At 36.1% G+C, this 23,551-nt stretch overlaps 1 protein-coding gene across 5 annotated transcripts in view; it reads left to right on the top strand.

The window, feature by feature from the left end:
- SLC25A12 (solute carrier family 25 member 12) overlaps window positions 1-23,551 on the top strand; it is a 204,614-nt gene that overhangs the window by 122,610 nt on the left and 58,453 nt on the right. For 4 of the 5 annotated variants that reach the window (XM_077883677.1, XM_077883676.1, XM_077883678.1 and 1 more), the window contains exons 3-5: window positions 195-337; window positions 11,842-11,957; window positions 19,900-20,039. In XM_077883677.1, the coding sequence (XP_077739803.1) occupies window positions 195-337; window positions 11,842-11,957; window positions 19,900-20,039 (399 nt within the window). Of the gene's footprint in view, window positions 1-194; window positions 338-11,841; window positions 11,958-16,450; window positions 16,555-19,899; window positions 20,040-23,551 lie in introns of those variants that run through there. The other variant, XM_077883680.1, reaches the window with a different exon arrangement.

Genomic DNA, 23,551 nt, shown 5'->3' on the forward strand with positions numbered 1-23,551 from the left:
CACGTATCAGCACTTGGCTGATGTTCTTCAGTCAGGTTCTGAGTGTTTTTCACTATCCAGAGAAAAGTCCTACATTTATTATCTTTATTTGAATTTTGATACTGGTCTTTAATTTATCTTTTCACAAAATACTTTTGGCTACAGGATGATGTTGAATAATTTTAATTTTTAAGTATATGTTATTCATTTTTTAGTATGCCAGTACTGAGGTTGATGGAGAACATTACATGACCCCAGAAGACTTTGTCCAGCGCTATCTTGGACTGTACAATGATCCAAACAGCAATCCGAAGATAGTGCAGCTCTTGGCAGGAGTAGCCGATCAAACCAAGGATGGGTAAGAACCTTTATACATTTTTTGAGTGTGAATATTCTGCAGTGTCTTACTAAAAAATAGTAAGCCCTAAGTTTACCTATGACCATCTGGCATTTTAATATTAGTTAACCGTACCTTTTCTTAGAAGTTTATAAAAAATGTAACTTGCTGCCATTATCAAGGATTTGGCATAACTAACCTCCCTTTCTTTCTCTTTGGAAAGAAAACTACGTGTAAAAAGCCATATGTTATATTGAATAATTTGAACAGAATGGTTTTCAGATAACTAAGTGTATTTTTTTCACTCATACAACAAATATTGGGTACCTACTATGTTTTAGGCAATGTTCTAAGGCCTAGCATTACATCAGTGAATAAACTGCTAAGTGCAAAAGCAGTATACAAATTTAAAAGTAAACTATAGCATGTTAGGCTATAAGTGCTAGGAAGAAGAATAAATCAGGGAAGAATTTAGAGAGTGGCATTTATTCATTTATCTGTCTACTCATTTATTTGACAAACATTTATTAAACAACCGCCATTAGCCAGGCACTGTTGGGCCTTAGTAATACAAGCACAAATAAAAGGGGTTCCTGGCCTTAACTCATGGCCTAATGAGAAAGAGGATGAGTAAACAAAATGATACTTTGGGAATAAAGTGTTATAATAGAATCATATGAAAGATACAAAGGACACTCACAAAAGTATGGTTAACCCTGTTTTGGGTGGTCAGGACAGCATGATAGAAGAGGTGATTATGGAGTGAAATCTGGCAAGATGAACAAGAAGTTGCTGGTAGGAGATAAGTAGGAGAATTCCAGGAAAGGGAATAGCAATGGTATGAAACATCAAGGGTAGTGTGCATGTGTGTGCCTATATGCTTCTGTGTGTGTGTGTGTGTGTGTGTGTGTGTGTGTTTGGGGAGTGACATTGGGGAAGTTGTGTTACATGTACCTTCCTGGGGCTATGGTGTGGCTTTGTTGCTGTTGGAGTTGTGATTGGAGTGGAGCTGGGAACCTTGTGTGCTAAGCTTTGACTGTATCCTGTAGGTTCGTGACTTAGTCTTGGAGGTATTTTTAGCCTGGCAGTGTATGGGTGTGTTCAGTCACAGAAATAGCGAGGTGCATCATACTAGAGTGTCAGTTTACTGAGGGGAAAAACACACCATTTTTATATTAAAATTAAATATGAGTGCATTATAGAGCAAATGGATTATTTTTGTGAATTATAAAGAGAATTTTGTCATGCTTTGTTGAGTTCCAAGCTACATCCTTAGGCCTTCAAAGGCCCATGTTCTTTCTCCTATTTGTAGAGGTAGTTGTGTGAAAAACTAGGCAATGTGGAGCTGCTAAAAGTTATTTCCATTACCGCAGATATGATCAGATTTTAGAAAAATGGTAGGTTGGAGTAGGGCAAGACTTGCATGCAGTGAAATCCATTTAGGAGACAATTGTGGTAGTTAAAGTAGAAATGTTGGTATCTAAGTTCTTTGAATCCAGGGTTAGTATTGTATTCATTCGTATTTTCCCAGAGAATCTAGTATAATGCATAAAATCTACTATGAGTATTTTATATCTTAGATAAAGATTTTATATAATTTATAATGGTAGATATTGTAGAGCTTGGAAACATTTTGTGATGGGTCTCTAAAAAAGTCAGATCAGGGGCTCCTGGCTGGCTCAGTTGGAAGAGGTTATGAGTTTGAGCCCCACGTTGGGTGTAGAGATTCCTTTAAAAAATAAAAAAATTAGAAAGTCAAATCAGCTGATAAGGTACTATGGACCATTTAGTCATTGGATTTTCAATAGTGATTAGACAGTAATATATATGAAAATTAATTCTTTTTTAAATCAGAATTCATTCTTCAAAATTATTTAAGGTAACATATACACTTAGATCTTTTAGAAACTATAAGAGTATTTATTGTCATTAATTTGGCCTGAGGCCTGCTTTCAGAGTACCCATATCTGGTCCATCTCAGTACATGTATTTTTTTTGAAGCTTCATGTGATTCTCCCAAACTCAGTTGCATTGTTAATGTGGTTAAATGGAATCAAGGGTTTAAGTTGCCAGAGTAGATCAAAGATGGATTTGGCTAGTGAACTATCTAGTAATTTGATAATGTTCACCTACAAATAAACCTGTTTCTCTTTGTAAAAAATAAATCTTTTTTTCCTCTTCCCCCCCAAAAGGTAAATATTTTCTATTTCAGATTTTTAAAAACTCCTTAAACTTCCTTTTTTCATCTCTTTGGAATGAGTCAGATTGGGATTGGATAGGAAATCTGATTCAAAGAGTTAAAGCATAAAAATTATAAATGAATTTATGAAACATATAGGTTATTTCTAAAAGGAGAGGAAGATGGAATTTTCTAGAAATACAGCAAATTTTTTTAGAGGGAGGAGGGGCAAAAGAAAGGGAGAGAGAGAGGCTCTTAAGCAGGCTCCATGCCTGGCACAGAGCCCCATGTGGGGCTTGATCTCATAAGCCTGAGATCACGACCAGAGCCAAAATCAAGAGTTGGATGCTTAACCAACGGAGCCACCCAGGCATCCCGAAACACAGCAATTCTTAACCTCCTATTCAATGGCTTGTCTTCAGGGGTTCCTGAACTTGCTGGAATATAATGCAAAATGAGTGAATTTGTATTTTCATTTTTCTGAGGAGAAAAATGCCTTTAAGAAGGGGGGGTCTGTGAATTCAAAAAAGTTTAAGTATCCTTATTAATGTTTCTTTAATACTTGTAATTCAAGAGAATCAAAAACTTTGATATCATTAAATTATTCTGAGTAGCCAACCCTTGCTCACTTAACATTTAAGGAAAATGGACCCAGAGAGGTTGATTGATTTGCCCAATAACAGAAAATACTCTTAATTTTTAGTCCATTTTCCTTCTTATAATCATCTTTTAAAAACTTCTCTTTTTCCCCTATTTTCTGTTTTCCACTCCTTTACCCAGAGCAGTGATGAAAGATTAGAATAGTGCAGTTGGTACTTTTTTTTTTTTTTTTTTTGCCCCAAGAGGTATTCCTTGGTTCTCTGGTAGTTTTTTGATGAGAGTCTTATAGGTACAGGTAGTTTGAAATAGCATCATATAATATTGTTTATAATTACTCAAGACCAAATCTCAATGAATAGAACTAGTATAGGCAGGTCTAAGTGATTTAGTTAATAAGTGTGGAAAAAAGCAGATTTAGGAGTGGAGTGGTCAGTACCATACCTTTTTGTGCTCTGGACTCCCTCACCCCCTGCTTCATGTTTCCTTAGCATGTAAAATACCCCATTCCTCTTCCCCATTTCCTTTCTTCCAGTAGATAGTAAAATAAGCAGGAATGTTTTGATACAGGTGTTTGCTTGCAAAACCATGTAGAAGCAATATTATATGGTATAAATAGCATGATGGGTTGTCTAAAAGTAAAACCTATTAGCCAAGTATTATTTGTGAGATTGTGGCTTAAACTTTGAAGATGTGGTTATATAATGAAAAGCAAAATGGTTTTATGCAGATTTTGGGAACTATTATTGTGTGATCTCATCTAAAATGTTTAGACAGTTGCTTGTTTGAAACTGTAACTTCTAGAATTGTAGTTTCTATATTTAGCTCTAGTCAGAATTTCATCTGGAAGTTCTATTCTCCTATAATGTATAAGACTATTATTTTTCTTTTTAGTTTTTCACAGCTGTTTTCCTTTAATGTTCTACATACATATAAAAAATGTTTTTAAAAGATTTATTTATTTATTTTAGAGACAGGGAGAGAGCACAGCGGTGGTGGGGGGGGCGAGCAATGAGGAGCAGAAGGAGAGAGAAACCCAAGCAGACTCCCCACTGAGTGCGGAGCCAGACCCAGGGCTCCATCTCACCACCTTAGATCATGACCTAAGCTGAAATAAAGAGTTGGATGCTTAACTGACTGCACTACCCAGGCACCCCAAAAGAAAAAGTATTCTTCATGCCTATAGAAAAACCTTTTATGCAGAAATCTTGGTTGTTTTAAAAATTACAAAATTGACATATTGATATTTTGAAATTTCATTAGTTTCCATTCAGTAAATTTAAAAGTAGAAAAATTTTAAAGCATCTGATTCATAAAATATTTTATTTCAGAGTAATAGAATGAATACATGTTCTTTGTAAAAAGTCAAGCAGCAGGTATGATAAAAAGTGAGGTGCCGCTCATCCTCATTAAAAGAAAAACCATTTATTAAAGTATGAACTAAGCAATGGTTTCTTCATTCCAGTTAGTGGCTTGTGGTTTGCATTTGTTCTGCTTAAGTCTTGATCAGCCCTTCTAACAATAGGGGAATTCATTGCAGGATACAGGGAAAAGAGCCTTTAAAAGTATTCTGGAGCATGTTTGGTTTATGTTCATGGATAACAGGCTATTTCTTGCTTTATGAAATATATTGTTGCATTATCATGTGGTATAAAATGCCTGTGGCTTAAAAACAGATAAGGAGCATATCAGAGAGACAAAGTGGTCCATTTTCCCCACCCTACTTCTTCCCAGGATTTTATAATGAAAATTCAAACATTCAGGAAAATTGAAAGAATTTTACAGTATACACTTACATACCTATCATATTCTACCATTAACGTTTTTCTATGCTTCCTTTTTCATATATATATATATATCCTTCTATTTTTCCATCAATCCATCTTATTTTTTCACACATTTCAGAATAAATTGCAACATTGCATAAATATTTCAGCATGCATATTATTAACTGGATTTCAGTATTTGTTTTGAGTTTTTTATTTTATTTTATTTTACTTTATTTTATTTTTTAAGACCTTTATTTCTCACAGTTCTGGAGCCTAGGAAGTCCAAGATCAAGGAGTTGGCAGATTTAGTGTTCATTAAAGGCTGCTTTCTAGTATATAGATGAAGCTGTCTTTTCTTTAGATTTTATTTGTTCATGAGAGACACACACAGATCGAGAGAGAGAGAGAGAGAGAGGCAGACACACAGGCAGAGGGAGAAGCAGGCTTCATGCAGGGAGGAGAAGCAGGCTTCATGCAGGTCTCCAGGATCAGGCCCTGGGCTGAAGGCGGCACTAAACCGTTGAGCCACCCAGGCTGCCCCTGAGTGTTTTTTTTAGATGTAAAATTTACACATAATGACAAATACAAAACTTCCAGATACATTTGCAGAATTTTGATAAATGCATATATCTGGGTAACCTCAGATGACTTTTGTTATATTAAAATATATATAATGAAATTTAAGATTTTTTAAAAAGATTTTATTTATTTATTCATGAGAGACACAGACAGAGGCAGAGACACAGGCAGAGGGAGAAGCAGGCTCCATGCAGGGAGCCCGATGTGGGACTCGATCCCGGGTCTCTGGGATCATACCCTCGGCTGAAGTTGGTGCTAAACCGCTGAGCTACCTGGACTGCCCGAAATTTAAGATTTTAACTATTTTTCAAGAATATAGTTCGGTGGCATTAAGTATATTCCTATTATTGTACTGCTGTCATCACCATCCATTACCACCGTTTTTTTTTTTTTTTCATCTTCTAATACTGAAACTCTGTACCCATTAAATAATGAGACCCTGTTTTGCCCCCAAACTCAGCCCCTAATAACCTCTATTCTACTTTCTGGTTCTAATAAGTTTGACTATGCTAGGTACTTTATATGCATTGATAGTGTAATAGTTTTCCTTTTGTGTTTGATTTATTTCGCTTAGTCTGTTGTTTTTAAGATTCATCCACGTTACAGCATGTATCAGAATTTCATTCCTTTTTAAGGCTGAATAATATGAAGTTATGTATTTTTAAGTTGCTGATGATTTTGTGTTTTTTTTTTTCTTTTTTGAGATTATTAGAGAGTGCGCAAGAGAGAATGTGTGTGCATGTACGCTCACTCTGTGGGGCAGGGCAGAGGTAGAGGGAAGAGTTTCAGGCAGATTTTCTGTGCTGAGCCCTGGTGGGTGGCCAATAAAGTGGTGGTTGGATCTCACCACCCTGAGATCAGGACCTGAGCTGAGAGCATGACCTGAGTCAGGGGCTTACCTCAAGTGCACCCTCGTGCCCCTGCTTTTGTATTTCTCAATTAACCTTTCTTCAAATAAATCACTCTATGTAGCAAAAGTACCTGAGTATTGAGGATTGGCTGAGCATTCCCCCAATACTTTCTTATAATAATAGTTTACTTCAAATACCAGGTACCCTTTCTATTTTTTCATCTGTAACTTTAAATTTGGGGAGCGGGCAAGAATACATACACTGAGTAGAAAGACGGAGTTGAGAATCTTTCACTGACTTGTGCGTGTCTTTCAGCATATTACTTTTGGACTTTCTAAGGTCCTTCTGGATTTCCCTTTTTGAATATACTGATAGAGAAATGTAGATATTTATTGAAAAAACATTTTATTTATTTATTAGTGGGAGAGAACACACAAGCCAGGGGGAAGGGAGCAGAAAGGGAGGGAGAAGGAAGGGGAAAGAATCTCAGACTGGGTGCAGAGCTGGACTTGGGGCTCAACTTCGTGACTCCAAGATCATGACCTGAACTGAAACCAAGAGTCTGAGGCTTAACTGACTGAGCCACCTAGGCACTCCAAGAAATGTAGATATTTAAAGTCCACAGACTTTATATTTTAGACAAGATCTGCTTAGTTGGAAACCTACATGGTTTCACAAGGTTGGGTGTAGATTAACCGATGGGCCCTGGTGTCTGTGAAGAGGCAGCCTGTGCTTTGGCTCCAGGGACCTGGTGCTCCTTGGGACCAGAAACCTGTTGCCCACACTTGTAGTTTAACAAGAGAAACCAGAAAACTGGATATTTGGGTGAAGTACTTATGATTTCCTAATGTCGGTAACATAACTAAAAATATACTTCACATGCCAGAAAAAACATGTGTGGGCCAAATTCTGTCTGCCAGCTGATTTTTATAATCTTTGCTAGTTATGGAAAAAGTCTTTTACCTCTTTCTTCTCATAAATACAGAAAATTTTGCTACCAAGTATGAAATGTTGCTGTAAAGCTACATATTCTATATTTCAGGGTGATTGTATTTTTTTTAAAGATCAAAAAAAATTATTCATTTGAGATAGAGAGAGGGAGAGTATGAGCAGAGGGAGAGGGAGAAGCAGACTCCCCACTGAGCCAGGACCGTCATGGGCCTTGATCCCAGGACCCAGAGACTACCATCTGAGCCAAAGGCAGACACTTAACCATCTGAGCCAGCCAGGTGCCCCAGGGTGACTGTGTGTGTGTTTTTTTGTTTTTTTTTTAAGATTTATTTCTTTATTTATGATAGAGAGAGAGAGAGAGAGAGGCAGAGACACAGGAGGAGGGAGAAGCAGGGTCCACACCAGGAGCCTGACATGGGACTTGATCCTGGGACTCCAGGATCATGGCCTGGGCCAAAGGCAGGTGCTAAACCGCTGAGCCACCCAGGGATCCCCGGTGACTGTGTTTTTGATGTCAGATTCCTGGGACTGTTTTTGGAAAAAACAGAATGTTTGGGTTTTGTTTTTTAATCCATCATCAGCCTAGTAGTTACTTTTTGTTTTTTAAATTACTTTTATAATCAAAAGAAATAATGCTAAATGATGCTAAAAACTTCAAACATTTCAGAAATATATAATGTAGAAAATGAAGGCCTTCTCTAAGTCCTCCCCTATATCATTATTTTGTGTTTATATATTCTTTTTTTTTTTAAGATTTTATTTATTTATTCATGAGACACAGAGAGAGAGAGAGGGACACAGACACAGGCAGAGGGAGAAAAGTAGGTTCCATGCAGGGAACCCGACATGGGACTAGATCCTTGGTCTCCAGGGTCACACTCTAGGCCGAACGTGGTGCTAAACCGCTGAGCCACCCGGGCTGCCCTATTTTGTGTTATATATTCTTTTATTTTTTAAAAAATATTTTTATTTATTTATTTATTTATTTATTCAGAGAGAGAGAGAGAGAGAGAGAGAGAGGCAGAGACACAGGCAGAGGGAAAAGCAGGCTCCATGCAGGAAGCCCGACGTGGGACTCGATCCCAGGTCTCCAGGATCACACCCCCGGCTGTAGGCGGTGCTAAACTGCTGCGCCACCAGGGCTGCCCTGTGTTATATATTCTTGTTAAAACCACTTACTAGTCATTGCTTTTTAGGAGTGTTTGGATACCTGATATGTTATAACTTCATTTGTTTTTAGTACTTTAGAATTTGTTTAATGACAACCACACTTTTGAGTATTATAGTTTTTAGTAATACACCAATGCATAAAGTGTATTATGATATGTGACCAGATAGTTTGATTATTGTTCTTCCCAGGATTCATTAGGTAATCAATCTCCTAATTTCACCAAAGATTCTTCAGCAGGGACACAGTGAAGGCATAGTCTTTAGTGTCCTGAATAATACCACAACAAGGCCTTTTCCACAATAAAGGGAAAGTCATAGAATACACATTGCTTTGAATATAATGTAACTTGTGGAGCTTAAACATATTTCAAAGTACTTAACAGAAAATGAAACTTTGAGTTTTAAATATGTCTTAGATGAATAGGAGCATAACATGAAATGTAAAATGTCATTCCTAATGTGTTGAGAAGTATGGCTTTCTAAAAAACTTTTTGTTTTGTTTGTTTGTTTAAAGATTTTATTCATTCATTCATGAGAGACACAGAGAGAGAGAGGGAGGCAGACACACAGGCAGAAGGAGAAGCAGGCTCCATGCAGGGAGCCTGATGTGGGACTTGATCCCGGGACTCCAGGATCATGCTTTGGACCGAAGGCAGGCACTAAACCGCTGAGCCACCCAGGGATCCCCTCTAAAAAACTTTGTATTCCAAATTAAACTTATTCAAGAATATTTACAAGTTCCATTTTTTTTTAATTATTAAAAAATATTTTATTTATTCATGAGAGAGACAGAGGCAGAGACATAGTCACAAAGAGAAACAGGCTCTATGCAGGAAGCCTGATATGGGATTCGATCCCAGACATCTGGGATCATGCCCTGAGCCAAAGGCAGATGCTGAATCAAACCTGTGTTCTGTAACAAGCCTATCTTTTTGCAAGGAAACAGTGAATTAGGGCAACATGGGTGGCTCAGCGGTTTAGCGCCACCTTCAGCCCAGGGCGTGATCCTGGACACCTGGGATGGAGTCCCGCATCGGGCTCCCTGCATGGAGCCTGCTTCTCCCTCTGCCTGTGTCTCTGCCTCTCTCTCTCTCTGTCTCTCATGAATAAATAAATAAAATCTTAAAAAAAAAAAACAGTGAATTACATAATTACTCTAATAACAATTTTGCACGGGGCACTAAAAATGTATAGTGTGCTGCTGTAGGGGTGTGAAGGATTATGTAAAGTCATCTGGGGACTCTGAGATGGTCCTTTAGAGGAAGTGATACTAGAGCTGAGCTATATAAAGATGGGTACCAATTAAATGGGCAAAAGTTTGGAGATGATGGGATGATTCTAAGGAGAATGAAGTGCTGAGTGATGATCCTGATTGGAAGGAACATGGATGAAGAATGAATGGGTTGGAGTGCAGAGACCAAGGGGGAGGTGTATAGAGAGATCAGATCCTGAGGGGCTAGAAGCCACATTAAAGATTATAGGTCTCTTCCTTTCTATAGGGTAACTGTAAATGTGTTGCCCAAACCAGGCCATTTGAGAATAAAAGGTGACACCATTACTAATATAAATAAGTAAATAAATAAATCAGTATATATATTTATAAAAACAGATTTTTATAGTGCTGTTAATTGAATACTAGTCACTTACCAATAGCAGCAACAGGGTATGGGATCTTTGTAGCTTGCTTTGGAAGACGACTAGCATATGCCAACTCTATAAGATCATTGAAGGTGGGGTGCCTGGGTGGCTTAGTTAAGTGTCTGGCTCCTTATTTTGGCTCAAGTCATGATCTCAGGGTCATGAGATTGAGCCCTAAGTTGGGCTCCACGCTGGGTGTGGAGCCCGCTTGATATTCTCTGCACTCCCTCACACCTGCTCATGCTCTCTCCCCCTCGTCCCAAAAAAGATCATTGAAGAAAATTGTGTAATTTTGGCCACTGGCTAATTTCATAACCCTGAGTATTCTAGGACTCAATATGCTTTCATTTCCCCTCTTTTGTTCTGAATTTTCCTTTAAAAAATGTATCTTCTTTAAAAAAATTTTTTTTAAATAGACTTTGCACCCAATGTGGAGCCCAACACAGGGTTTAAACTCATGACCCTGAGATTTGGACCTGAACTGAGATCAAGAGTTGGATGCTTAACTGACTGAGTCACCCAGGTGCCTCTAAAAAATGTATTACTGACATTTCAATCATATAAAACAGAGACTAGGGTAGTGAATTCAATATCCTAATCACCAGTTTTTAGTAATTATAAAAGTAATTATTAAGTTTGTTTTATTTATACCTCCTCCCATTCTTTCATCCCCTGGATTATTTTGAAGCAAATTCCAGATGATGTATTTTGTTGTAAATATCTATGTGTATCTCAAAAAGATAAGAAAAGTTACCAAAACAAAACAAACCTCCTCAAAAACATTAACATCAATTTCTTAATATCATCAAGTATTTGTGTTATATTGTTATTACCATTTGCCAATTTTCTTATATATTAAAAGTTTTTTTTTTACTTTGCTTGAATCAGAATCCAAATCTTATAATTAATTACTATATCTTTTAAGTCTTTTAAAAATATTTTTCATTTGGTTTTATTGAAGTTCGATTTGCCAACAAATATCTTTTAAGTCTTTTTTTTTTTTAAGATTTTATTTATTTATTCATGACAGACACACAGAGAGCGAGGCAGAGACACAGGCAGAGGGAGAAGCAGGCTCCATGCAGGGAGCCTGACGTGGGACTCAAACCTGGGTCTCCAGGATCATACCCTGGGCTGAAGGCAGCACCAAACCACTGGGCCATCAGGGCTGCCCATCTTTTAAGTCCTTAATGAGGTTCTCCTCCATATTTTCTTTCAAAGTTTGTTATTGGGTTTTTTTTGCAAGTACATAGTATTCACCCTGTAGCTTCCTACAGTCTGCATTTATGCTGATTGTGTTTCTGTGGTGATGTTTAACATGTTCCTTTGTCCTTTGTATTTTCTGTAAATCGATTACACGGAAAGCAGTGTGTCTCAACATGGTGGGTAGAGGCCAGGGATGCTGCTAAACATGATACACTCGCTAGGAGGCCCCTACAACAAAGAATTATCGAGGTTAAAATGTACTGTTGAGTGCCATGGTTGAGAAATTATGATCTAGAGACTTTATCAGCTTCAGGTTTAATTCTTTTTGGTCTAGTTCTTTCCATTTTTGTGATTTTAGGAGTGATTGATGACTATCCAGGTCCTTTAATTTATTAGGGATTCACAAAAGGGTAGCATTATAATTCTTCCTTCCTTCTTTATTATCTGGACTACCTCTCTAAAGAGAAACGTCCCTTTTTCAATTGTTTGGTTACCTTGAACTATAGATCATATAGTAAAGGTAGGTTAAATGCCTGATGTTTTCCCGTTCTTTACCAGCCCATAAAATCTTCTATTTTATTCCAGATTGATCTCCTATCAAGAGTTTTTGGCATTTGAATCTGTTTTATGTGCTCCAGATTCTATGTTCATAGTGGCTTTCCAGTTGTTTGACAAGAGTGGAAATGGAGAGGTGACATTTGGTAAGGAAAAAAAAAGATTATAAGGGATAAGTGAAGTCAGTAAGGCTGGTCCAGTCTTTAATTGCTAAATCTAGTAACTGCATAGATTGCCGCTTATTTAGGAGCTAGTCAATAAGTGAAGTATTGATATCCTAAAAGAATTTACACAGATAAAATTAAAACGGTGTATTTTACTAAAAGTATTAGACTATTGCAAAAAAGTAAAGAATCTAGGAATGCCGTTGCTCATTGAGTCATTGACACTTCCACATTCCTAAAATAGGTGGTGTAAAGTTTTCTTGTTCTGGGCTAGCCTGGGCAAAATTCTTTATGAAACAGACTGTGAACAACATGGAATAATCATGTCATTCTTTAAGGAATTTTTGGGTAGAGAGTGCAGAGCTTTTCAATAGCAGTTTGGAAAATTGCTAGGTCATTTTAACACCAAGAATGGAACTGAAGGAGGGAGTTAAGAATAGTTAGCATTCTCTAAACCCCCATTATAGATTTTTGGTTTTAGGAAACAAGCCTAGAATGTTGAAATTGGTATCTGTGTTAAATGTAGAAATTGATATAAATCCTTTGTTAGGCACATAATTTAGCACAGTGCCATTGTTTGACAAGCATATAAACTAAAATTTCTATTTGTAGCCATGTGTTAGTTTTTAAAGATGCATATTTGCAGCAATTTGTGTTTAAAGTGTCTGCTAATTTTTCTGGCAACAGGAGTTTCAATAAGAGCAATGCAGTATTTTCAAGGACCTTGAACCCACATTGCCCCTTTTTTTTTTTTTTACTTTTTTTTATTGTAGTAAGACACGTAAAATCTTAACCATTATTCAATATCAACCATTTTCAATGTATAGTTCAATAGTGTTGAGTATATTCACATTGTTGTGAAACAGATTTCCAGAACTTTTTCATCTTGTAAAGTCAAACTTGAGCCCTTTTGTGGTATGAATTGGCATCAATATGTGGTAGAAAAACTCTTGAACATTAGGCTTTCCATGACTATAGTGCTAAATATTTCTTCACTGTAGAATTTGTTACGGAAAAAACATCCTTCAGTTAAACCCAAAGGAAGAAGCATCACTGGCATGGAAAGAATAATGAGAAAGTATTAGGTATTCTAGTTTGGCATTGACTGTTCCCTTTTGCCAGTTGACCCAGTTATTTTCCATATAAGAAGATTTTTCCAAAATAAATACCAACACAAACAGAACCCCTTAAGCTTCTGCATCTGTCTTGGCATGCTTCCTGCTTCGGTGCAAGCTCTGGCCCTTCTGCCTCCTAAAGAAGGCGGACTTTCCCCAGAAGCACCAAGATTCTGTAGTTTAAAGTATGAAACCTTTATCTTCTCATCATTCAGCATTAACCCTGGGCCACTAATACTGATTTTCTATTTTCAGTAGGTATCACACAGTCTCACATGTCTCACTTCCAAATGTTGTGCAGCAGTGCTCGGTAATACTTTGATACAAGTGTATCTCCATTAGAGTTAGCATACCTGTGCTTGGATCATGTGTCCATTGTTTAAGAATTGTATTTCCCAAAACAAATTATGGTTTCTTTTTGTCCCTCCTACCTTGGTTCTTTGTGTCTCCTCCATTTGATTGCTTTTCCCAATTTTATTTTAAAAAGTCACTAAAGTCAGTTCATCCAATAGAATAAAGCAGAGACTCATGCCAGTGTTGATTAGTAGATTAAATGAGTATAGAAAGTAGCTGAGTGGTTTATAAACACATGTATTTCATGCAAATGAAAGCTTATAGTTACTAGATCCCAACTTTAGCATTTTACAGATCTTTTGTTTTATCCCCAGACTATGATGTAAGAGTTAGAATTTTAAGAAACTATAATTAAGATTAAAAGCCAAACAAATTAGTTTCAGTTGTTGTAACACCTGATATGAACTGAAGAACATAAGAACCCTCCAAAATCCTGCTTTCATTCTTTTGCTTCATAATCAAGAGATAGGAAGATTTTTATGGAATGATGTAAAGCTGAACGCCCTTTCTACATTGGTCCTGGAGTCCCTGGCCAGCTGGATGTTTGTCTTGATGATGTTCACATATTTCCTGGGAACATTGACTGTTTTCTCTTCCTGCCTTGCTCCCTACTTTTGAGGATCCATTTTGGATAAATTTTCTTAAATAAAAAGAATCATAATGAAGGAGAGAAAGTTTAATAATTTTAGATTCGTAAGAGGAAAAGCATTCAAACTGATACAAATGCCATTTAACAAGTTTTCTAAGGCCTACTCATTACAGGCTATTTTCAAGACTATAAAATTTCAACATAAGGAAATGATTAACTTGGAGTTTATTTTTATAGGATTTGGATCTGTGATAAAGGTCAGTTTTCATGTTTGTATCCACTTCATAAAATGAATTATGCTTATGTGTTTATAGATAAATAGGTAAAAGGAAATTTTAGATCCATTCTAACTCTAAATCCTTTTCACTAAATGGCTTTATGTTTTCTAGTTTGGAACTTATTTAAAGTTTTCTCTTGAGCACATCAGGAGAGAAAGGTGGGAGGGAATATTGGATGCCAGGTGTAATGGAGTGGGGAAAACTGTTATGCCATCAGTATCTCATGGACTATGATGATGATGTTATCTGTGTATTTGTATATATTGTTCTCATTTATGCTTTTGTTTTTTTAGATATGCTTTTTAATATATATCAGATTAGATTCTTAAATTGTGTGCATTTTTGCAAGTATTTATATAAATAGAAATATTGAACAACATTTACTTGAGTGCTGGACAAGTTTTTTGTTTTTTGTTTTTAATTGTTAGAGATGCTTCTACTTTGGGGGAGAGGATGAAAACTTGAGACCTCAGTAATACATTTCAGAATATGCAAACTCAGAGCGTTCTGGAGTTTTTAAAAGAGTGAATAAAACCACTAGTTGTTTCCTCTTTGATGTTCTTTTAATATAAAACTTCTAATGCATGCTGTAGATAATTAATGGCTTGTGTATCTTTTACTGCCTGGTGGCATGAGCCTTGTAGAGGCCGCTGCATGACTGGTGTGTGCTAGATACATTATAAACTTGCCTTGGTCTCCCTGCTAGCCACTAGTATACTGGATATTCTGCTCAATAGAATTAGGTTGAGGTAACCTAGATAACCAGTTATACTACATTGTGTTGTCAATAGCTGCCATGCATTTGTCCCACATTTTAAAAATATCAAAGCCTATTGCTTTAACAAAGATATAATCCTTCTAAAAAAAAATGAAACCCGAACTCCTCTATCTACTAATACATGAATATAAGATATGTTATACAGTATAAGTTTTCTACTGAAATCTCATCAACATTGTGTTCCAAACTGCTCGTGTAGGAATGGGAACTTTCCAAAGTGATCTTTTTTCAGGGGCATATCTTCATCTCCTCACTGTAGAGCCCTCAAAAAGCAGGGATTCCTTTTGATTTTATACTGTGTTTGGTCATCATTAGATACAACAAATGAATATGTGTTCCATTTGTGCCTCTAAAATAGACTCTTTTTCCAGGAAGGGAAGAACAGATTGGGTTTACCATGGCTGTTATTAAAAGATTCAGGAGATAGAAGTCTAGATATGAAAAATGTACACTTTCTCACTGGAAACAAAGCTGTAGACATGGAATAATATGAAAATCTAATGGTAACAAAAACCTAGTTTAATCTTGTAAGAATTGGAGCTTTACCTGGGTGTTCAAATTAAATCGGGAAAAATTTTGATATTCCTTTCAGATACTGCAGAGAAAGTGATATTAATACTCAAGGCTGCTAGAGTAGGGTAGAGTTTGAAGTAAAAAAAAAAAAGGATATGGTATTATTAGTTTTTATGCCATTTGGTGATAGACTCTTGAAGCATCTAGTTTCTATAGTAATAGATGCTCTTTAAATGTAAACTCATTTTTTTTCTGAGAAATGGACCTTCACATGTATTTGGCAGCAGGTATGGTAGTCCCTTCTGGAGGTAGGTAAAGGGTTAATAGAAATACTTTCTTGCTTGGGAAAACTGAGGAAGTCACCTAGGAAACTAATGATCCAGTTGGAAGTAGAACCTAGCAGTCTGGGACTGAGTCTACATGCTATGTTGGTTGAGACTTCCTCTGCTAAGTTGCTGTTGTTGAACTTTTTGTTGTTGTTGTTTGTTTTCCTTTGTTTTCTCTTTTGGTCTCTTAGTTGTTCCTCTTCTTTCTCCCCAAGTTTTCCTTCACTGAAAAACTCTTTACTTCCACAAGTCTCGCCATTGTTTTTGTTCAGTTATACACAAGGAATTCATTGTTTGGTGGGAGTCCTTCTAAAAGCCTCTCTGACTTCACTTTAAGAACTGTGCAGGTGAAACTCAGCTATCGAGGACTTTTTTTTCCCCCTGACAATAAAAATGTTTGATCTCAAGCCTATTAAGTTGGAAGCAGTGGCTCCTGCTGGGCTGGAATCCTTGGAATCAGGATGTCGTTGGGCTGATGGTAGGTGGGCTGTGTCACAGGGCTGATGGCTTGTATACCTACAGGAGGAGTTCTCTGGCCACACCGTTGGTACAGCAGCTCCTTCCAGGCTCATTCATGGAACAGGCATGGCGGCAGTCTTGGAGAAGAGTGCCAGCCCCGGTCAGAGGTAATTTTGTACTGCAGAAAGGTGAACAAGACCAGTAGGAAGCTCCCATAAGGACCAGGGGAGGGATGAGGGTGGATGAGATGGGGAGACACAGTGTGGGCTGCTGGGGAAGTTAAAACCTCTATTAAGACATATTTACATAATATATATGCTTCAATGTGTATTTCATCTAGTCCTATCATCATAAGTGACTGATACAGCTAAACTGACTAATGTTATATGTCTGTGAACATTTTTACTTAATCACAGTTGTCACCATTACCTGCCCTCCTGACAAATCGTTCTCCTTTCCTTTGAACAAAGAGAACATAATGACAGGCTACTTTTGTATCTGGCCCCAATTCCCTCGTCAGAGGAATTCTAAACCATCTCTTTCATAAGCCCATGCTCTGCAGGAAGTGAAAAAGTGGTCTATTGTTTTCTATATGTCAGAAAACGAATGGATTCCTATATCCCATAGCAATACTAGTCTAGTATAAAACCTGAGATCACGATCTTGCTGCCAATAAGATGTGACTGTCATAGCCCTTTCATCCAGGCCAGAACTATGGCCACTGAAATAGTACTCCAAGGAGTGCTGTTTAGAGCTAAAGACCCTTGTTTGCCACTGGAAAGACGGGATTCTCTCTGGGGGAAAACACTATGCAGTTTCAGTTAGATGCATTGGGAATATTTGAGATGATTGGGGTTCCCTTTCATGTCATGCAGAACTTGATAAAACTGGGTAAGGTAAGAACATCATCTGTTTGAGCTATTGCCTCACACAAGTAGAAGCTCTCCAGTTCTGGAGCTTTTGTATAATTTTTTTTTTTTTGATAACACATCCTGGTAAAGTGGTAATTATGAATTGGACTTTAAAACAATAGTTGTACTAATTATTTTTGTAAGCTTCCTGAATTAGCCTTAGGCAATTGGTAGTGAAAATAATAAGGGAAGTGGAACACATCAAGAGGTGCCAAAGTAGGTTTGAAATTTTGTTTTTCCTAGTAACTGTAGTTGTAGCCTGTGACATAGTTAAAATAATTAAAGTGTCTGGGGGGTGGTTAACAAAACACAGCACATATTAATGGTCATAATAAAACCATACACAAAGCTGTCAATGACCACTTTGTGAGAAGTAGGAAATGTTGAAACAAATAGTCATGGAAACTGACACTTCAATATTTGGGGAGATTATTATGAGTAATTTAAGCTATCATTTTAATTATTTCAAAGATACTCCAAAATCTTATTTAGAGGTTGTTAGAAAGTTTACAAAATAGGATTTTAGTTAAAGTTTTTATTATGGGACTTTTAAAAATGTAGATTAGACATTGTGATTTTAGTTCATAAGTATCCATTTTGTGATAATAGAAAACAGTTTCATAATTAAGTAAATTTTTGTAGTTTGAAAGCTTTTGAATCTTTGTATTTGATTAGTTTCACACTAATAATCTAATATTTTCTGGTCATATAGAGGAAATTCAGTTTTATTCCACCGTTATATAAAATTTATCTAGGTAGCAGTATGTGCATTTCTTACCAAAGAGTTGAGTTTCAGGATTTGTGACCTTTAAAATGAAGGTTATCATAAAATAACATATTCCCTTTCATAATCTTAATATTTAAATATATAGTAACTTAAGTTATTCTATTCTGTTTTCCATTAATTTCTTCATATTTCCTTAGTTTTAGACTCTCTTAGACCTTAAAAATAGGAAATCAAAGTAATTAGCTTGGGAATAGAACAGCTAGTTAAAGGAGATCATTAAAAATCTTTGTTGATTTCATAGTATATTTAGCTCTAAATATATTTTGTAATCCTTATTATTTTAATTATCTCATAAACTTTAACATATTTTACAACTGTTGAAATTCCATATAGATTTAAGGGTGGTTAAAAGCCAGGAAGAATCCCAGGAATTCTTTTTGTTCTGAGAAACAAAACCCCATATATTTAATAGTGTTTATGGAAGATGAAAATAATTTTAACATGGTTTGAAAACTCTGACACAGTGTTGCTAATTAGGCAAGAAATAAGTGCTACATTCTATTTGAAAGATGAGAATCCCATCTCCCCAGTGACATCCAATGCCTTCTTCCAGCTTACTGATAGCTGTGACCTATTCAGAACTGTTACATTGAGTCCAGACTGGTAGGATTTCCAGTTTGGGATTCTTACACTCTTTTTCCACCTTATCCCAGTAACAATCTTTTATCAAGAGGAAAAGGTATATAAAACTAAAGGGAATCCATTAAACCATTACAATATGAGATCGATATCTTATTTAATGAATTGCAGAAATTAGAGAAATAACATAGTTGGAGATTATAAAACATTAAACTTCTATTAATTAGTAAAATTGATAGCTATGGACAGTAAAACACTTCCACTAATATAATTGGCATAAACTTGAAAATAATTTTGTTTTTATGACATCAGTAAAACAGGCTTCCTGCTTTCTTAACTTTGTTAATGATTTTTTTTTTTTTTGGCATGAGCTTCTAAATTAGGCTATTCAGTCTATGCTTGTTAAAGTACCAGTCATTTGTGAATTGACTTTTATAGTAAGTGTAGAAGTGTGTAAGAAAGTGACTGACATTGTAGTGCATGAAGACAAGCTGTCAGAGGGTTTTGGTTGTATATTACATAGCCTTACTTGTTCCTATCTAAAAGTTAGTGTACTGTGTTTAGTCCTTCTTTATTTAAAAATGAATCACTAATTTCACTTATCTTAAAATATTTTAATAGTTGAGACTAATAATCATGCTTTTTATGGAGATTTTGAAGCTTTGTGTCAAGACCATATTTTTGACAATATCAGAAGCTTTTAATAAGGTGCTTGCTGCTGAGCTAATGATATGCTTTTGGTAGTATTTCTTATACCTATCTTCAATAGACATTCAGGCTAGTGTGAATGTAATAATCAAGCCTCAATCAAACCATACTTAGTATGACAAATATTGCATTATACTGTAATTTAGGTATTCATGCTTCTGATAAAGGGCTTAATTCGACTCCTTGAGGAATCGGGAAAACACTATTGATTTTATTCTGGAATGCAAAGTAGCAGCCATTTATAGTGCAAGATATAAATCACTTCCTAATTAAAATTAAATCAAGAGAAATTAAGAATCTCATGGCCTTATATGTAATGGTACACAATCTTAAGTGTAAAATTATATTTTGTATCAATTGTGTTCCTGTGCATGGGTTTCTGGACACAAAAAATTTTGCAGCTAATCTTAATAGAAGCAGATAATATTGACTTAAAATTTCTCTTAATTTCTTTCTGTAGGAACATTGCAGTGGACTAAACTACTTATTCCAGATATAATTTATTTATTTTTGTTTTCCCTTTTAAGAAAATGTCAAAGAAATTTTTGGACAGACTATTATTCATCATCATATCCCTTTTAACTGGGACTGTGAATTTATCCGACTGCATTTTGGGCATAATCGGAAGAAGCATCTTAACTACACAGAATTCACACAGTTTCTCCAGGTGAGCTTAGTTTTCATAACTCGTTTAAATACATGCCATTTCTCCTCTACTTCCTTCCTTTTTAGTTTTAAGTTTCTTACCAAAAAATAGCAATTCTCTGTAGCATTACACCCCCATTTTCCATTTCCCACTCCCAGATGCAGCTTTTAAAACTCTCATAACTGTTCTTTCAATGACTACTTCCATAGCTTTAAATAATAAACATGTGTTGGCTCTTCTATTTTTTTTAAATCTCCTTTTTTAATTGGAGTATTCTCCAAATTAGTGTTTTCACTTTCTTTGAATAAATACCCAGTAGTGGAATTACTGGATTGTGTGGTATTTCTGTCTTTAATTGTTTCAAAGAATTTCCATACTGTTTTCTACAATGGCTGCACCAATTTACATTTCCACCAACAGTGCATGAGGGTTCCCTTTTCTCTACATCCTCAACAATACTTGTGATTTCTTGGGTTTCTAATACTGGCTATTCTAACAGATGTGAGGTGATAGCTCATTGTGGTTTTTTTTTTTTTTTCTTTAAAGATTTATTTATTTATTTTAGAGCATGGTGGGGAGGGGCAGAGGAAAAGGTGAGAGTCTTAACCAGACTCCATGCTGAGCAGAGCCAGAGGCAGACCTGGATCCCTTTACTCTGAGATCACAACCTGAGCTGAAACCAAGAGTTGGATGCTTAACTGACTGTGTTGGCCATCTGGATGTCTTTGAAAAAATATCTATTCATTTCCTCTGTCTGTTTTTCAATCATATTATTATTTTTTTTGGTGTTGTATAAGTTTTTAAAATATATTTTGGATATTAACCCTTTATTGGATGTATGATTTGCAAATATCTTCTCTCATTAAGTACATTGTCTTTTTCTTTTGTTGGTGGTTTCCTTTGCTGTGGAGAAGCTTTTTATTTTGGCGTAGTCCTAATAGTTTATTTTTGCTTTTGTTTCCCTTGCCTCAGGAGACATATTTAGATAAATGTTGCTAAGGCCAATGTCAGTGAGATTACTGCCTATGTTTTCTTCTAGGAATTTCATAGTTTCAGGTCTTACATTTAGGTCTTTAATCCATTTTGAGTTTATTTTTGTGTGTGCTCTAAGAAACTGGTCCATTGTCATTCTTTTGCATAGTTTTGTCCAGTTTTCCCAACACCCATTTATAGAAAAGACTGTCTTTTCCTCATTATTTTCTTTCTTGTTTTGTTGGAGATTAATTGATCATATAATTGAAGGTTTATTTCTGGGCTCTCTATTCCATTCCATTGATCTATGTGTATTTTCGTGCCAGTACCATACTGTTTTGATTACTACAGCTTTGTAGTTCATCTTGAAATCTGGAATTGTGGAACCTCCAGCTTTATTCTTCTTTCTCGAGATTACCTTGCCATTATGGGGTTGTCTTTGGTTCTGTACTCTACATTAAAAGTTTTCACATTTAGGTCTTTTTCACTGAATTTGAACTGTGGAAGATTAGGAGCTGGTTCTTTCACCTCTCTCTCTTTCTTCCACAAATTTAGATATTTTCTTTCTCCATCCCCCATATAATTATGTTATGATTCTGCTTAGATCAATAAACATTTTAATTACTATAATTTTATAAATACTGTGCATGACTAAAATGATTACTTTTCTTACGATTTCTAGTTTTTCTTATTTGTTTAGTTTTCTATGTATTAATGCTAATTCATTCTTAAATTTTGCCTCAGTTATTAACATCTCATTTTAATATGTTTACAACATATTAGGTATTCTGTCAATTTCATCTTCTTGGAGCTCTCTAGGAGTTTTTTTTTTTAAATCAAGGTAAAATTCACTTAACATAAAATTAACTACCTAGAAGTGCATAATTTAGTGGCATTTAGTACAATTCAGTGTTGTGCAACTACCACCTTTGTCTTATTCCCAAACCTTTTTTTTTCTGTATATTTTTTTTATTGGAGTTCGATTTGCCAACATATAGCATATCGCCCAGTGCTCATCCCGTCAAGTGCCCCCTTCACCCAGACTGCCCATCACTCAGTCACCCCGGCCCCCTGCCCACCTCCCTTTCCACTACCCCTTGTTCATTTCCCACAGTTAGGAGTCTCTCATGTTCTGTCTCCCTCACTGATATTTCCCACTCATTTTCTCTCCTTTCCCCTTTAATCTCTTTCACTATTTTTTATATTCCCCGAGTGAATGAGACTATATAATGCCCAAACCTTTTTATTACCAAGAAAACCCCTCTGCATTCATTAAGCAGTCACTCCCCATTCCTGTTTCTCCTCAGCTCCTGGTAACCACCAAACTACTTTCGCCTCTGTGGATTTGCCTATTCTGCATAGTTCATATTACAGTAGCTCCGCCATTATTTATAGTTTTGCCTTTTGCGGTTTCAGTGTACCTCTGGTCAACCGTGGTTCAGAAGCAGATGATCCTTCTTCTGATGTATCATCAGAAGGATCCTAATGCTATGTCACAATGCTCACACCATTCACCTAACTTCATCATATCACTTAGGCATTTTATCATCTACATCATCATCAGAAGGATGAGTACAGTACAGCAAGATATTTTAAGAAGGCAAGAGAGGAGACTACATTCACATAACTTGTATTGCAATATATTGTTATAATTCTATTTTATTATTTTCGTGATTAGTGTTAATCTCTTACTGTGTACAATTTAGGAATTAAACTTTGTCTTAAGTGTGTATGTATGGGAAAAAAAACATATATAAAGGGTTTGGTTCTGTGTGTGGTTTCAGGCATCCATTTAGGGATCTTGAAACATACCCCCCATGGATAAGTGAAGACTACTGTTAATGGAATTTATACAATATGACTTTTTATGTCTGGCTTTTTTTCACTTAGCATAATGTTTTCAAGGATTATCCGTATTGTAGCATGTATAAGTATCTTATTTCTTTTTATGGCTGCATAATATTCCATTGTATGGCTATACTATTTTTTGTTCATTCATTATTTGATGGATACTTGGGTTATTCTCACCTTACTTCTTGGCCCTTGCACACACATTAGTGTACATGTATTTGTTTGAATACTTGTTTTCAAATCTTTTTGAGTCTATCCCTAGCTGTGAAATTGCTATGTCATACGGTAATTTTATGTTTAACTTTTTGAGGAATTTCCATACTGTTTTCTGTAGCCTCTGCAGCATTTCCTTAGAACTTCCTGATCTGGGATCCCTGGGTGGCGCAGCGGTTTGGCGCCTGCCTTTGGCCCAGGGCGCGATCCTGGAGACCCGGGATCGAATCCCACGTCGGGCTCCCGGTGCATGGAGCCTGCTTCTCCCTCTGCCTGTGTCTCTGCCTCTCTCTCTCTCTGTGACTATCATAAATAAATAAATAAAAAAAAAAAAAAAAAAAGAACTTCCTGATCTGCTTCATGATTGGAGGCTGGATTTTGTACTTTTTTCACAGGTGTCAGTTTATTATCTCCCTTTACCTTCATCGTGGGGAATCTGTTTGTGTTTCTTTTATGTTGAATCTCCTGTTTTCTGGATTCCATCTCTTCCTTTATTA

Source organism: Canis aureus, chromosome 34, assembly GCF_053574225.1.
Source record: "Canis aureus isolate CA01 chromosome 34, VMU_Caureus_v.1.0, whole genome shotgun sequence".
Taxonomy (NCBI): Eukaryota; Metazoa; Chordata; class Mammalia; order Carnivora; family Canidae; genus Canis; species Canis aureus.